This window comes from Amblyomma americanum, chromosome 9, assembly GCF_052857255.1.
Source record: "Amblyomma americanum isolate KBUSLIRL-KWMA chromosome 9, ASM5285725v1, whole genome shotgun sequence".
Lineage (NCBI taxonomy): Eukaryota > Metazoa > Arthropoda > Arachnida > Ixodida > Ixodidae > Amblyomma > Amblyomma americanum.
This window is the reverse complement of record NC_135505.1, coordinates 41688618-41706589: the sequence shown is the minus strand read 5'-3', so window position 1 is coordinate 41706589 and position 17972 is coordinate 41688618. Positions and strand designations below refer to the sequence as shown.

Sequence of the window (17972 nt, the reverse complement as noted above, 5' to 3'; positions counted from 1 at the left end):
GAATGTCTGGGATCTTGGAGTTTTGGGTATGGTCACGGATTTCTAGTAATAAGTCGCCACTGGCCATTTTCGATAGCTTATATCCGGGGCCCAGTGCATCTGTTAGGCACTTTGACACAAGCAAGGGTGATAGTATTCTTGCCTGTTTTCCTTCTACTGTACTATGTATGACATGGAACTTTGGGAAGGTTGTTTTCTTTTTCGGGAAAAAGTCTGTTGCTTCGTTCCGCCCTCTTTTCAGAGAGCGATCAGGTTTTGAAAGGGGGGGAGCCATAAAGAAAATTTAGTTATTCGGTCATGGTGCCAGCCACCCACCACGGAGTCCAACAAGGGGACGGGACAGGAACTTGAAAGCAAGTCCTGCCCACGCCAGCTGTACACCTCAACTATAACCAAATATGACTCAACTCAGGGTAGTTGGTCACACAAGGTTAACCCTCGCCGCCAGGAAAACAGGAAAAACCAAGGAGTGAGTAGGATATAGGAGAGTTGTGAGACAGAGATAGAAAAGTGAAAGATGGAGAGGAGGATAGGAAAAGGCGACTGCCGATTCCCCCCGGTCGGGTCAGGCCGGAGGTGCCGTCTGCAGGAAGCTGGGGCCAAAGTGGTGTGTTGCCTTTGCCAAGGGGCCTTAAGGGTCCAAACGCTCGGCATCGGCTCAACCACCAGGATCCCCTTTTCCCCGGACACGGCGATGCCACGCACGGCGAGGCGCGGGTGCTCGGGTCCGTGGTGATGCACAGTTCACCATCATCCCCTTGCGGGGATGTCCCTGCGGATGCTCGGGAACCCGCGGTGTCGCCACTCACCGTCGCGACGCCTGCAAGCTGCAGGCGCCCCCCTGCGGGGCTGAAGGAGAAAGTGGCGATTTTACGCGAGGTGGACGAACGGAAGGCCAGCAAAGTGGAAATCGCGAAAAAGCACGGGATTCCACCAAGCACGTTGTCGACCTACGTCCGAAATAGGAAGGCCATCAAGGATGCCTACGAAGCCGAAGATTTCGTCAGCAACAGAAAAAGGCTCCGCACATGCTGGTGCGTGCATGGGAGCAGGTCACGCCGTCCACAAGTGCAAACTGCTTCCACCACTGTGGCTTTGCTGCCGGAAGTATGGAAGAAAGTGGCGACGATGGGAGTCCAGAGCCTCTGCCTGCGGCTGTGCGTGCTGTGCTGCAGAATGTTAGTCTTGATGATTACGTTGAAGTAGACAGCGATGCAGCAGTGTGTGGTGCCCGAAGTGATGAGGACATTGTCGCTGAAATTGTTGGGGAGCAATCTGTCCCAGAAGAGGCAGAAGACGAGGACAACGATGATGAACAAGAGCCTGTGCGTCCGTCCGCGGCAGAAGTTATGGGAGCGCTGAATGTCGCGCGCCTTTTCTTCAGCTTCGAAGAGGGTGAAAACGACTCCCTGCATCGCATTCGCGCTAGAAGACCAAGTGACTACGGTAGCCCTCAGAGAGAAGAAGCAGAAGATGATGATAGATTGTTTTGCTAAATAAACGTTTTTCGTGCCCTCCGGGCATCAAACGCATCCATTTTTGCTCACTTTCATTAGTTTGAATTTTGGTTAATTCGAACTGGCCTGGCGGCCCCATAGAATTCGAATTAACGAGCTTTTACTGTAATAAGAACAGCCCACACATCTGTTTACGTCACATTACAGCCACCAGCAGCATTCACTATGGCGAGAATTCTTCTACTTGCATCTTCACAGCAAAAAATAAGCCAAGTTTTTCTGTTGCAACTGCATTCAGCTGTTAGTTCCTTAACGTGCTACCACTGCCAACATGGGCCACCATACACTGATCAGCAGTTTTATTTTTCATTAACTTGTCACACTGGCTGTTATTGGATGAAAACAATTCCTTGAGTTGTAACGTTCCCCTCTGAACTGAGATACTAGTCATAGTTGACAGCAGATAAATTAGGTTTTTCTAATGACTGCAGTATGCATTATTGCAGCCAGTAGAGAGAATAAACTTGTTCTTTCAGTCCACTAGACTTCAAGGACCTCACCTGTGATCGCAGCTATCGTATTTACACGATTGTAAGTCAACCTATTTTTCAAAAATTGAAAATCTGAAGTGGGCAGTCGACTTAGAATCGAAACAAAAACATGGCACTATAAGTAAAGTTGAGACAAACGAGATATCGGGCATGCTACAGCGTGGTTGCATTTTTGCTGCGTGGCTCTGTTGCATCGCTCTTGTTGCTGGCCTTGAGAAGCTGCTATGTCAACATGCAGAACTTGCATCCCCTCCCCACTTGCATCCCCTCCTCGTGTTAACTACTCAAGGCCAAGCTTAAACAAGCTCGAAGTTTTTTTATCGGAAATGTGATTTGGGGGTTACCTAACTTACGTTTGAGTCGACTTACAATCATGTAAATACAGTACATTACATGAAAGGTACTTGGAATATGTGGGGTCTAAAAAATCCCACAGCCATACACCAGCCATGACAGATAACATAGTGCAGAACTCCAAATTAATTTTAACAATCTGGAATGTGTTAAAATGTGTTGACAGTGCACAAGCGTTTTTGCTTTCTGTCTCCAGTAAATGCCTCAGTGGCTGGGATTAAATCCAATGACCTTGGGCTTGGCAGCTGAACACCTGAGCTACTCAGCCACCACATGAAATGATTTTAGAAGACTGTATAGACTACTCACCCCGGACTGCACCCAGCTTTTCTAGAGTGAGGGCAGGCTTCGCTTGAGCTCCGCTTTGGAGCTTCCTATTACATGCTTTGCCCGTCACGCTCCTGTCTTTCAGGTCTTTTTCTTCCCACAGTACTCTCATCAGCTGCCGTGTAAACATGCTGTCCGTTTTTGACTGCTGCAGCCATGCCCACCGTTCTTCGTCAATGAAGAAATTGCCACCAAGGTGGACCTAGAAATATATAAAAGCACGCATATAATGAACGTATATTAAACAGTTCATTACGATTATCAACCGCGCTTGCATCCACTAAAGAACAAAAGCCTCTCCCATTCGCTTACAAATATCCTTGCCGTGAGTCACCACTGCTTGCCACCATACACCAGCAAATTATCCCCCTGCTTATCTGGCAGAATACAACTGTTAAACATTTGCAAAAGGTACTGCTAAACCGCTGTCAGTCACATACTTTGGCAAAATGACAGGCTCATCCACAAAAGTTTAGTCAACCTATGGGCTCACTCAAACTCATGAACTCGACTGATTTAGGCAGCACAACTCATGTGGACTGACTCATCTCAAGACTCATCCGGGCTCAGCCATTCATTATATGACTCGGGGCTCGCTTCATCTCAACTCATTTGGGCTTACTCACCGATTTTAACTCGCGACTCATCATGGACTTACTGATTTTGACTCACGAGTCATTTGGGCTCTAACTCAAGACACACTGGGCTCACTGAGGTGCATAAGTGGCACACTTCCAATCCGACTAAGACTGGCAACAAAGGGCATGAGTTCTGACTGCCAATATCAGAAATATACAGGTTTCGAAGTCTGCATGCAGTGGCCGCAATAATTCTATAAAGAATCAGTATAAGTAAAACTCTACAAACGCAGCCTACCTTTCCATCAACAGTGCCAAACAGCTCCTGACTGGAACTGGCTGCTGAAATGGGCTCAACAGCTGGAGCAAGCTTCTGAAATCGATTGCAAAATCTCATTTAACAATAACTACATTTCAAAATAACACACCTCCAAATGGAACTATAGTATATCAGCATGCTGGCTATGAGCATACAACTCAAAGGCTACACTCTTGGAAGCAAATTGTAAAAGGAAATGCACTGCATACTAGATCAGAAAGGCTGATATATACTTCAGGAGCTGGAAATGCTACAGGCTAAGCTGATGAGCACAAGCAAACACTTAGGTATGTACAGATAAGTGTACTTAGAGGACAAAAGAAAACCTGTTTCTAGGAACCGAAACAAAGCAACTTTAATAGCCACAGGAGCTATACAAGTGCAGTGCCTTGACGAGTAGCACAAGTGCTGTCAAATGCTTTTTCTTCACTTCTGTTTACATTTTATTCATTTGTGCAAAATGTAAATGCTTCCTTCACCCATAACCAAAGGCTCGTTGAGGGTCAAGTCAGTAAAAAATGTTCACTATGAAGCATGCATGCAGGTGGCAACATCAAAAGCTGCGACGCAGATTCAATCTCAGTCTGAAATATTTCTTGCAGTCCGACTTCTCAGTCACATTTCAGCACTAAAGGATGGAAAACATGAGAACTCTGAAGGCATACCATTGAAATTTTACAGAGTAGCGGTCTGTGTTCCTTCTCATGGTTCACCTTATTCCACTCAAATGTTGCCCAAAATTCTTTCCAATTAGCCAACCTCAGTAACACTTTCTTGATCCCTACAGCTAGCTATCAATGTGATGTTGATTCCTTGGGGAAACTCACAAGAGCTATCCATCAGAACTGCATTAAAAAGAGTTATGACTCTCTGCAGCAGCGAACTGGCTATAAAACTTCGCTGCCGAGCACAAGGTTGAGATTTGGAGTAACAACAAGGTGTGCGTTTCATTATATTCTACAACGCTAACACACGAGGCATGATATGAACAAAATAGACACCACAGCAGGAATAATCGTCCGTGCTTTCCCCTTGTGCATCTGTTCTGTGGAGAGTCTCGGATAATCAATGAACTGACACCCACAGCCCAGTGACAGCATTTCAATGAAGATAAATGAAAACATGCTTGCATGCAAGGAGATGCAAAATGTCCGCATGCTGTGTGTCTCCTGCACCCACGGTGCTGCAACATTAACCCTCACATTCCACTTGAATATGTGCAATGCTACAGTAAACAAAAGCGAATCATGTTTTCAGTCTTACCCTCTGTAGTCTAGGCTATAGTACCCATCATTCAGCAAAAAAGAATAAAAACTTGGCATTTGGAAGATGCCGACAACATTATAAGAAAAGGAAACGGAGCAATTCTAAACTGCAGAAATTAAGTCTGTAATACCTGGGGCTTTACAATGCTGCCTGGATGCTGGGCAAACGCTGTAAGGTGTGGCACCCCCGACAGCCCAGCTGTGACCATATGGCTGGACGTGGCTTCCAGGCTTGCTGCCAAACTGAAGTCCTGAAAACAGCACCCGAAAACTGTTTAGTACACACAAAAAACAATGAGCCAGCGATTAGGATTCTTGGCAATGCAATTTTTTAGCGCAGCTGCTGCGCTATTTGAACGATCAGCCATTGCAGAACACGCAATGCCAAATGGAGGTGGCTATGAGTTTCGGCTTCAGCAGTGTGCAGAGTGATCTACTGCCGCTGAGCCTCTTCTCGGACAGTGCATTTCGCAGAAGCTGCCGCTGCACATGCCGCGGAGGGTAGGCTTTCACCTATTCCCGCCATACTCTTCTCTTCCACTTTAAACTCTCACAGTAGCCTCCTTTTTCCCTGTCCTTGCAATTCTCTTTGCCATCACCATACTTTCATCCCAAGCTGTGCTCCTTGTTCCCTCAGCCATTTACAATGGTGCCAACTGCAACACTGACACTCAGCCCAGGAACTGAGTGCTAAGAGCTGCACTCCAAACCAAATTGGCATAACCACAATAAAGTATGCTCCACGTGCACCCACAGAATACACGCTACTGGCATAATTATGAATGAGACAGTTAACAGGAAAGCAAGAATGTCGCCTGCTGCCAAAATACTTTTCACTTCCACCACCTATATCACCACACTGAAAATCCAATGTTTAGCAAATGACTGAAAATGCTTCCAGATCAGCAGTGCAAAAGATGATGGTCATGCGCAGCATTAAAGGGACATTAAACAGACATACCAACCTAAGCAAGACGGATAATTATTTCATGTTAACACTACTCACGTTTTTCTGATCGGAAAGGTGGATGCTGTGGTATGCTTAAAAGACATAATGTAAACCACTGCATTAATTTAAACAATCTAGGGATCTTCAGCATTACAGAAATCAGACATTTCATATGTTTTCAGGTATGGCATTCCTGATCTCTACGATTCACCTTCACAACATAAAAATACAGCAAAATATAAGAACATTAATGCACAGTTCAATATATTATAGCAATAACTGTAAAAGTAAAGGAACGGAAGAAATTCTACAACTACAGAAATAAAGTCTGCAATACCTAAGGCTGCATGATGACGCCCATGGCTGCTGGGCAGGAATGGGAGGAACCACCCAGCTAGGCTGAACATTGCTCCCTACACTGCCCAGAGTACATGCAGAAGGGTGCAACACCCCTGATGACTGAGCAGCAAAGGCCTTGCTGAGAGTGGCCTCTGGGCTTGGTGGCACAAAAACGTCCTGTACAGAATGCCCCAGCAAAACGTTTATTATGCACAGCAAAAACAAAGTGACATAACCACACTAAAGTGTGCTCCAGGTGCACCCACAGCAGACACACTGCTTGCACATGCGGTATGAACGAGCCATGCCATAGGCCATCGGTCATATATGACTGAAGTTTTGAACCTGCGACCAAAATTCAAGGCTGTGCTCCTGGACAAGCAGTGTCATTGAGTTTGCTTCTATAGCACCATTGCTTTGGTTTCAGTTTTTTTTTTATTTTCTAACGCAAGGAGGCGACATGAGAAACGAAAACTTTGACCCGATGTAGTCCTCTTGTCACTGATCATGGCATCTGTTCACCATGCGCTCCTCAAAGGCTAAAAGCTGCACTTAACGTTCCTGCTGGTTCTTAAGCTGTCTTTTTTTTTTGGGCAGTAGTGGTGAGTAAGACAACCATGTGGAATGATCAGATTTCAGTTTTGATTGCAAGACTTCGTCCCAGAGAACCGGGACATCAATGTGTGCTTGCGCGTTTCTTTTAACCGTTCCCGTGGCATTTTATGCAGTGTGTGTGATTTGTAAATTCGGAGAGCGGTTTTATTTGTTGCTTTAGGGTCTTTGCAACATACTGTCAGGATGTTTTACCAAATCTGCCAGCAGGCTTTTGATTATATTGTCACGTGCTGCGCATGGGCTCTGAGGAATAAAGAAGACGTGCGGCGGCTGGAAGAACCTCCTGCAACCTCCTCGGCTACGAAAACTGTGCGATCCAAATTTTGGTAGGTCATCCCATGCTTGCCACATGCAACTGGTCATTTAAATAGCCACCGCCTGGTTATGGCCAATCCCCCTTGTGGGTATGTGCCATTGTGTGAGGTCAACAACAACAACAACAACAAGAAAAAGTCAAGTATCCTGCCGCCGGCGCACCAGGCTCCTCTCGACCTGCCTTGTAAATATTATTTGTAAATAGAACCTGTAACAGTGTGGTGCAGGTGCTGGGTCGATCACCACGGACCCCTCTCGCAACCGCTGCAGCCGAAGAATCGCCGGATTGCCACCGTTGCCCGAGCAAATGCCCAAGGAGGCCGACGCACGTCCGACCGGCGCCGCAACGCCCGCTTGGCAGCACTACCGTGAGCCGCGGACGTTTTCCGGGAAGGCTGGCGAAGACGTGGATGATTGGCTCACCCATTACAAGCGGGTGAGCAAATACAACGGCTGGGATGCCACTCTTCAGCTGGCCAATGTCGTCTTCTTTCTCGATGGCACCGCGCTAACTTGGTTCGAAAACCATGAGGCATCAATAACAAGTTGGGACCGCTTCATGGAAGAGCTCCGCAGCTGCTTCGGGGATACTGTTGCCAAACGAAAATGCGCTGAGCAGTCTTTGCTTCAGAGAGCGCAAGTGCCTGGAGAGACCTGCACGACTTACATAGAAGAGGTCTTGAAGCTGTGCAACGTCGTTAATCCTAGTATGTCCGACGAAGATCGCGTTGGTCATCTCCTCAAGGGCATCGCAGAGGACGTCTACAGCTTTGTTATTAGTAAAGAAAATTTAGACTCTCCCACGGATATCATCAAGCACTGCCGCACCTTTGAAGCTCTAAAACTGCGTCGAATTACTCCCAAGTTCGGTCGCCTGCCTAACGTCACCACCGTCGCCAGCGTGGATTTCCACGAGCCTGTGAATGCGGCGACTCTCCCTGACGTGATTCGTCAAATCGTGCGTGACGAACTCTCCCGGCATCAAGAACTTGCGCGCCGCAGTGAGGTCCCGTATGGGAGCTGTTCTCTGCAGGCGGCTCCCGCCTCCCGCTCCTCCCCTTGGAGTTTGTCTGCCCAGGCCCCTACCAGTGCTACTCGCATTGATTACAGCGACGCTCCCCGGATCACCCGCCCCGGCCCCAGGGCGCCAGCTCGTCCGCAATGCCACCTGCGGCAGCCGGAGTACGATGGTCGTTTCGACACTGGCTACGAGGACTGTTATCCCGAGTGCCCCCCCGACCCACCACTTTCTTACCGCTGTGGTATGATCGGTCACATCTCTAGATTCTGCCGTCGCCGGGGCCAGTTTTCCCGCTCCCAGCGCCAATGGTCGAACCCTCGCCTGAGTTTCAATGCGCCTGTTCATGACCGTGTCTTCACATCGTCTCAGCGCCCATCCAGTTACGCGCCACCACGGAACGACTCCCCTGCCTCTGACCGAAGTCTGACTCCACATCCGCACCGCTCTCGCCGCTCGCCTTCCCCCCAACGTCGTTCCCCACCGTCCCCGGGAAACTAGCGTGTGCGGCCGATGGAGGTGCGGTCGCCGGATCATCGATAGTGCCAATTCCTCTGCCCATTGTTATGTTAAGGAACTGCCTTGAAGTTTTAGTGGACGGTATTTGCGTCATGGCCTTAGTGGACACTGGTGCCACGGTGTCAGTGATGAGTTCAACTTTCAAGAACCATCTGGGTCGTAAAATAATGTTCGCTTGGGATCGTGCTGTTATATTCCGGGGTGTAGGGGGAGAATCATTGGTTCCGATTGGTATTTGTTTTGTGATTGTAGTGATCGCTGGCCACATGTTCCGAACTGAATTCACGGTGCTCCCTCGTTCTACGCATGACATCATCCTCGGTATTGACTTTTTGCACCAGTGCGGCGCTACTCTCGACTTCCGCAGTGGTGGCATATCGTTAAGTCCTGGCCTTCGGTCAGCTCTCATAGAAGACTCGCCAGTGGTTGCCCAAGTGTTTTCTGTCTCTGAAGATACCGTCGTTCCAGCAATGTCTGCCATATTCGTTCCCGTTGTGTCCTCGAGCACGATTTCTGATGCCTTCGATGCTGTGGTGGAACCTTGTTCCCTTAACTGTGCAAAGAAAAGTGTGCTAGTACCCCGCAGCGTCGTCCATGTGACCAAGGGCCATGCCACTCTTTGGACTGTCAATCATTCCAACGAACCTGCAGTATTGCCATGTGGTTTAAAACTTGCTGGCTTTGAAGAACGTTTTTCTGTACCAGTTGCCGCGATCACTGACAACGTGTCTCGTCCAACTAGACGCCGCGATCTGAGCGACTCTCAATTCCTAGCCATGGTAAACAAATCCCTACCCACTAGCGACCGCCAGGTACTAGTGGCCGTTCTTATTAAGCATGCGGACGTGTTTGACTTTGGTCGCGACCAACCACCGCCGATTCCAGCTTCCCGTACCCATCACATGATCAATACTGGATCTGCACAGCCGATTCGCCAGAAGCCATACCGCGTCTCGCCTTCCGAACGTCAGATAATCGATGAACAAGTCCGTGACATGTTGCACCGCGGCATCATTCAGGAATCTTCAAGCCCGTGGGCTGCTCCAGTGATCCTTGTCAAAAAGAAAGATGGCACTTGGCGATTTTGTGTCGACTACCGCCGGCTTAACACTGTCACAAAGAAGGATGTTTACCCGCTCCCGCGCGTTGATGATGCCATTGACTGCCTCCACTCAGCCTCCTACTTTTCCTCGGTGGATCTACGGTCCGGGTACTGGCAGATCCCGATGCACCCGCAAGACAAAGAGAAGACAGCATTCGTGACACCTGACGGGTTGTATGAATTTAATGTTATGCCTTTCGGCCTTTGCAACGCTCCTGCCACTTTTGAACGATTTATGGATAAGCTTTTACGTGGCCTGAAGTGGCAAGTTTGCATGTGTTATCTGGACGATGTTGTTATTTTTGGTAGGACCTTCGCCGAACATAACAGCCGCTTAGCCATTGTCCTAGACTGCATAGAGAGAGCGGGCCTCGTGCTGAACTCGAAGAAGTGTCGCTTCGGTGAACGCCAAATTACTGTGCTTGGTCATCTCGTTGACAAGGATGGCCTCAGACCCGACCCGCAGAAGGTTGAAGCTGTAAGCAGTGTCAAAGAACCCAAATCAGTGAAAGGGCTCAGGAGTTTCCTAGGACTTTGCTCATATTTTCGGCGTTTCGTTCCCAAGTTTTCTGATTTAGCCTACCCGCTTACAAGTCTCCTGCAGAAAGACACCCCTTTCCACTGGACTCCCGAATGCGACTCCGCGTTTCGGCAGCTCAAGTTTCTCCTCACCTCGCGGCCAATATTGCGTCATTTCTGCCCGACAGCGCCGACTGAACTCCACACTGACGCCAGCGGCATCGGCGTGGGGGCTGTGCTTATCCAACGCCATGAGGGCAATCAACACGTTGTCGCTTATGCAAGTCGCACCCTCAGCAAGTCGGAACGCAACTACACTGTAACAGAGCAAGAGTGTCTCGCCGTTGTTTTCGGCGTACAACGGTTTCGTTCGTACCTTTATGGACGTGCTTTTACAGTCGTCACAGACCATCACTCTCTGTGCTGGCTGGTCAATCTACGCGACCCCTGCGGTCGGTTGGCCCGCTGGGCGTTACGCCTCCAAGAGTTTAACTTCAAAGTGTCTTACAAAAGTGGCCGCCAACACGCCGACGCAGATTGCCTCTCGCGGCTGCCGCTCACGGTTACTACTTCCGATGATGAAAACTTCGATGACTATCTCGCTGCCGTTTCCCAAGAGTTTCCAGATCTTGGCACTTTCCAGATGGAACAACGCAAGGATCAGCACTTGGCGCCGCTTTTTGCCGAAGCCCGTGACCCGACATCCGCAAGCCCTTTCTGCGTTCGCGACGGTTTACTCTACAGAACGAATTACTCGCCTGGAGGTGCGCGCTTTCTCCTCGTCGTTCCGGCTACTCTGTACTCCTCTGTTCTGCAGGCAATGCACGATGACGTCACGGCTGGGCACTTGGGGTTTGCCAGGACCCTTAACCGCATCAAAGAACGTTTTTACTGGCCAAAAATGCGTCACATGGTTCAGCGCTACGTGGCCACCTGCGTGCAGTGTCAGCGGTTCAAGCTTCCCACGACTTCTCCGCCTGGACGCCTGCATCCTTTGCCACCTCCAAGCACGCCATATGAACAAGTTGGACTCGATCTGCTCGGCCCGTTTCCCCGCTCGTCCAACGGTAACCGCTAGATTATAGTGTGCGTTGATCACCACACCCGTTACTGTGAGACCGCCGCCCTACCTTGCGCCACCGCTGCTGAGGTCTCGCTCTTCCTTCTTCGTGCTGTCATCCTCCGGCATGGACCTCCTCGAGTTGTTATCAGTGACCGCGGTCGCCAGTTTACGGCAGACGTTGTGGAAGAGCTTCTGCGTCTTAGTTCATGCCATTTTCGCCACTCGACGCCGTACCACCCCCAGACTAATGGACTGGTTGAACGTACCAATCGGACACTCACGACCATGCTGGCCATGTATGTCGATTCCCGCCATAAGAACTGGGACGACGTGCTTCCCTTCATTACATACGCCTATAACACGTCGAGGCATGAAATAACTGGTTAAAGCCCATTCTTCCTTCTTTATGCCCGTCCGCCTCGAAGCTCCCTCGACAGCATCTTACCTTTCTCTCTCGACACCGAGCCTTCTATTGCCAACACTCTATGTCGCGCTGAAGAAGCCCGTCGGATTGCCCGGATACGCACCTTGGCATCACAGCATCGCTCTAAGCAGCGTTATGACCGCCGGCGCAAGGATGTCACCTACCTGCCCGGTGACGTTGTATGGTTGTGGACGCCCCTACGCAAGCGTGGCTTATCAGAAAAGCTGCTATCCCACTACACAGGCCCGTTCATCGTTGTTGCTCGCCTCAATGACCTCAACTATGTCATCTCTCCCCAATCAACGCAAGGATGCCGCTCAAGGACAACCCAGGTCGTGCATGTCGCACGGCTGAAGCCATTCCACTCTCGGGACCCCGATTGATTGACTGGCCCAGAGGGCTTCGTCTGCGAACGGGGAAATGTCACGTGCTGCGCATGGGCTCTGAGGAATAAAGAAGACGTGCGGCGGCTGGAAGAAGAAGAAAAAGTCAAGTATCCTGCCGCCGGCGCACCAGGCTCCTCTCGACCTGCCTTGTAAATAATATTTGTAAATAGAACCTGTAACAATATTGATGTCAAGGAAGGCTACGCCTTCTTCACTCCCAACTGAAAAGGTCAAAAATGAAAAAGTAAGAAAAGTAAAAAGAGCGGAAAAACTGGTATCTGCAGGCTCTGCTACAAAAAAAACAAGAACAGAACTCAGAACAAGTGTAATGCGTAAAACCACATCTCACATCCACCTCCACTTCATGTCATCACGCGACTTTCTTTAGTGGCACAACAGTCATATTGCTTAACTTGAAAGGCCAGGAAAGTGCAATGTATTATGTATGCAGCTGAAAAATTGCCAGAATGATAGCTAATATGATGTGGAATGTTTTGCATACTTTAATTTTTTTGTAATCAATTTCAGGCTGAGTGCAGCAGCTTATTTTTGTTTTGCTGTATTTTTTGTAATACCAGCTTATTTAACCAATAAATTTTCACGCATAAATTGGGCATTTTTTTGTTCGGAAGTATAATCAATAAGCTATAGTTTGATACATTACAATGCACAGTGAATTCAGCGCTTCTTGAAGAAAAAATTTTAATTTTAGTACACTAAAAATTGGTCATTTTTTAGCTGAAACGAAAGTTAACCGGCAAGAAAGCATGTCGTGCCATGCTCACGTCTACAGACTGCAGCTATCATAGTACACCTACAACAGCCAGAACGACATGTGCAGCCTTGTGTTCAGCAGCAAAATACTATGCTCACTCCACAACATCAGATAATTAAGTGCCCTCAGTTTTCCAAGGAATGATTGCAAACGACAGCTAAGCGCATGTATTTTTTTTAATGGGGTTTAACGCCCCAAAGCGGCTCAGGCTATGAGGGATGCAGTAGTGGAGGGTTCCAGGTAATTTCCACCATCTGGGGTTCTTTAATGTACACTTGCATCAGACAGTACATGGGTCTTTAGCATTTCGCCTTGATCGAAACGAAACCACCGCGGCCAGGAGCAAACCTGCATTTTTCGGGGTCAACAGCTGGGCACCATAACCATAACCAGTGCTCTAGACAGGGGTGTGGACAACTGTACACCTTCCAAATAATGGTTCTCATCTGTCTGCTAATCCACAATAACGAAGTTTGTGCCCACCCTTTAATACTGCACATGCCTCCTCTGTCCTCCTAGCCTTCCAAGCATTATTGACATCCCATTTAATGCCTGCTAGTTCCTCAAACAGCACTGCTAGGCTAGCTTTACTGAATAAGGCTTGAAATAAATGCTGCCAGGTTCAGTTTTCGAAGGCGGCCCGTCCGGAGCCTGAGATTTTTAGCACAGTGGAGGTCTGCCTGCTGCCTTGGTCAGTTGCTCCGCAGCTGCTGGGAACTAAGGGCAGAGGGGTAATGGGTGCACTCAAATAGGAGGTTTTGACGCCAATTACTACACTAGGGCGGCCAAATCTTGTTCTCTTGAGAGTTCGCATTGTCCGTTCTGGTCATCGAGATCAGGCCGCACCCCAGGCCTGCTTATGCAGTTCTCGGTACGCCATTTCTTCTTTTATCCAGTGGAAAACTACACGTCACCGGGGTTCAAACACTGGTATTCTTGCAAGCTAGGTGGATGCTCTATGCCATCACTGCATTTTCTACATTGTACAAGATTTACATATTCAACACTAACAGCAGTACAGCTCTTGCATTTCTAAAGCAATGAAACGCAGAATAGCCCTCACCCATATGGCAGCATGGTGCAAGTTCAAACCACATGCCTATTTAGTCATAACCCTAAAGCAATGAGATACTTAACAAAAATAAACTGCAATAGTCAACAATACCAAAGCAGAAACTCAGCTTTCCTGCATAGAAAAATTGTTGACAGAATAATTACCAGTCAATACAAAATCGAACTTTTACTTGACTACACTATTTACACTGCAGACAAGCCTAATTCTGCTGTGGTTTCTATAGAAAAATGGTTAAGCAGCTCACATACCTCAACCTCCTCATCCAGCAATGGTGACGGTGATGTACTCCGATTCATCACATTCTGCAAAATGTAAGACTACTGTGTTATTGCAACTGCGACTAATTTCAATACAAAGCTAGCATGTGACATTGTGTCAGCAGGCTCAGTGCTACGACAGCCATTTACGAACCATTTGCCTCAAGTGTCCGACCCTGCACTATGACTAGCTCTTTTGCATAAGAGTTCCTCCGTGCAGAGCCTTTTCAAGAGCGCTTCAACATGTTCAGCACGTGTTCGGTGAGAGGAAAAGGTACAGCAGTGCAAAAAGCATCGAATACTGATGATGTGCTCGTGAACGTACGAGCGCTGGTGTCGGCCAGTTTCCCAAAATTTCCAGCAAACGTGGCGACACCAAAATTAAATTGTACACAACAGCATTTATATCACAAGTGTGTGAGGGCTTGCTAGCAAAAGAGCTTGGACTGAAGTACTGCTACTTGGAGGAGTCAGCCTAACATTTTTTCTTCATTTTCAGGCTCTTTGAGCCGGTAGAATATAACTTCAGGCATTAATGTAGCTCTACTCATGTGTGCTGATTTTTCTCATCTTTCTCAATGGTCAAACATAGCTCACAAAACCACTGATTCCTTCAAACAGTTGTAGCATCACGGGAAGACTGACAAGCAGCAGTCTTGGCATTCGGTTCCTGAGCCTCAGCTAACCATTTTAGACTACACAGCTCTTTGTTTCATGTTGCCTGCATGCACAATCTTCATACTTTGCACTGTAGCCAAGGCGAAGCAATGGGAGTGTCAGTATTCATCTCCTTGAACTACACGGGTTGTCTCCATTTCAGCAGCCCAGTATCCCATGCATGTACTAAACTGAAACAAAAGAGCTCAAGAACAGCAGGAGAGCTAGTGATCCGCAAGTATGATGGACAGGATTCCTTTCATGCAAAGACGCAGTAAACTCAGCACATATGCCGTGGGATAAAAACAACACAGGCAAGCACTTTGATATCTAACAAGAAAATTAATTCCGACTGCCTAGCTTGTCATGGAAGTTTTGTGCATAAAATGTAATGTGAGAAGTTGGGCAAGTTGGTAGGTGTCAATCACAACAGAGCAAGAATAATACCCCTGTCAAGCGGGCAAGTTAAGTGCACTTACGGCGAGTGCACTCGGTTTTTAAGTGCACTTTCCCAAATCTTAACGTCGCAGCGGAGTGTACTCTCAGATGAGTGCACTCAAGTCGGAGTACGTTCACGGAACGCACTTTACTGGCCGAGTGCGTAGCCTCGCCGCCAACGCTTTCAACGACGCAAAATATAATGCATAGAAAAAGGACACAGAAGTTCATTTCAGTTATTAAACAGCTTTTAACAATATAATTTGTGTTTAGCGAGAAACGAAGCCGCAAAATAAAGAAACGAGTTTATCATGTACGTAACTAACGGCGCCCGAATGATGCGGCACTGCGGCGCCGCCATGTTCATTCAGTTCGTGTTTATGTTGGTGTGAAAGCGTGCGGACCAGGCCGGTCGTCCTTTGAGCCGTGTGCGTGGTATTTTGCTGTACAGCTACAAAGCGAACTCGCCGTCTTTGTGCCGCTTTGCGTGACTGCTCTTGGAAGCTCGCCGTCGCCTGTCCTTTGAAATTGTGCCTTAATTGTGTTGAATATGGCAGCTCAAAATGAGGAGAGCTGCCAAAGCGAAGAGCGCACGACTTGGACAGACGAGGAGACGCGTGCGCTGATTAATATATGGGAAGATGTGTTGCCAGATCTGCGCGGTGCCAAAAGAAACCTCAAGGTGTATATGGCCATCTCTGAACGGCTCCGTGCAGTGGGAGTCGTGAAAAGCACGAAGGAAGTAAAAAAAAAAGATCCAGAACATGAGCAACAAATACAGGTAAAAGCGAATTTATATTCTACTTAACAGCGTCATTGTACATCTGTTTTACTTGAGGCAGCTGAATTATTTCATGTATTCGTCGTCTGTTATGTCGGAATCTTTTGTTGGCATTTGTGTTTGTCCCAAAGCTGCACGTGGGCCACTAAAGAAGGCATTGTGAACAGTCCCGGATTAATTTTGACCACCTGGGGTTCCCTAACGTGCAATGGCGTTGTACAGCGCTCGCACGTTTTTGCAGTTCGCCATATAAAAGCAGGAGTAGCTGACGGGATTCGATTGTGGCTCAGCAGCAGAAAGCCAAAGCGGCGACTCAAAAATTGCTTGTTGTCGCAGCAGTTACGCCACAGAATTAACATTTTCGGTCTGCTTTATTTCCGCTAACTACAAAGAAAGTATTGCGGTTGTGCATTGCTGTAAACATTGCAGCAAACTATGGCGTCATTTTGAAAAATTCCATTTCAGGCTACTGACCAGGGCAGGCACAAAGACCGGGTCTGGCGGAATGCAATGGAAGTTTTACTGGGACCTCCACCGGTTCCTTGGATCGCTGCCAGCCAATGATTCCATCCTCATGGAAGAAAGTGGATGTAGTGCCATTGATGGCACCTCTCCAGAGGAGGTATTCACCGTAACATCGTTCGGTAGTAACTGGTGCAGGTGTCAGCCAGTCGAGTTGGTATAGCACGATGCACTGGCGGTCGCATTCACATTCAGTGCAACATATATTTTGTTGGCTCAAAATTCAGGGTTTGGCAAGTTGGTTCATGCTCTTATGCATGTTTGAAAACATTATGAATATGGATGAACTAGGAACACCGAGTAAAATGACAAATGCTACATTTATTGTCAGCAGAATAACAGAAGCCATCACTCTATGAGCACATATTTTGTTCGCAGATGTTTGTTTATGCTTGCACTTTTTTTTTGCACACAACAACGTTTTTATTTTTTCTTCAGCTGTTCAATGGCATGGTGCACGGTGGAGTGGGCCAGCCCTCAGACACACCTACTGACTCACTTTCTGAGCGAAGCTCAGAGTGTGCCGAGGTGGAAGCCTCACCACTGGATTCTGGCACTGAAGAGGAACCTGCGGCCCCTACAGCAACAGCTGCAAAGAAAAAAAGGCTGGCTCCTCCCACAAGACTGCTTTCAGACTTGTTGGACGAGCAGCGTCAACTGCGCTGCTCACTAGAGCGCCACAGAACCGAGACTGTGGCAATACAAAGGGAGCGGCTCGAGATCCTGAAGCGGAGCAAAGCTCGGGAAGACAAGCTTCTCGAAATAATGCAAAAAATGTATAAATAAATAATTGATGCCAAGCATGGTGTGTGCCCTTGCAGTCCTTTTTTTATTGGCGTGACAACTCAAATGCACATTTTAAATATTTTTTAGCCAGATAATGGCAACATGGCGTTTGAAGCTTCTTGGTTGATGGTCTGAAAAGCAAACTAGCCCAGCGGAGAACAAGACAATAGAATGCAGACACGGTGCACGAGCGCTCTCACTGCGTGTTGCCATTCTGTTGCGCTACAGTTCGTTTTCCAGGTAAAGACAGAGCTCTGCTCTCGTTGACATCCTCGTATCCTTTTTTACTTTCCTCTGTGTATGCCTTGGGTTGGGCTTTATTTTTCAAGTCATGTCACACCAAAACTGCCACATTAGTCGAAGAGCAAGATGTAGCAGTTGTCTTTAAAAAAACATAGTGACACAATCAAAAATGCGTGCTTCGCTTCAGCTTGGTTCCTGTTGCACTCAGTCATGGCGCGTGCTGGGCCTCTTTCCAAAAATAGTTTGCTAGGGCGTGCCTTACCTCTTGCCCTCCCCCACTGCACTCTCCTGTGTTGCGTGATGGCTGTGCATACAAGTCCAATGCACGTGCCTCACTT

At 47.9% G+C, this 17972-nt stretch overlaps 1 protein-coding gene across 1 annotated transcript; it reads left to right on the top strand.

Annotated features, from left to right (window-relative positions):
* The first annotated feature begins 1028 nt into the window (after positions 1-1028).
* On the top strand, positions 1029-17391 carry LOC144103308 (uncharacterized). Its single transcript, XM_077636062.1, has 3 exons — positions 1029-1333; positions 16549-16705; positions 17044-17391. The coding sequence occupies exons 1-3, from the start codon at positions 1029-1031 to the stop codon at positions 17389-17391; spliced, it is 810 nt and encodes a 269-aa protein (XP_077492188.1).
* The last annotated feature ends 581 nt before the right edge of the window (positions 17392-17972 follow it).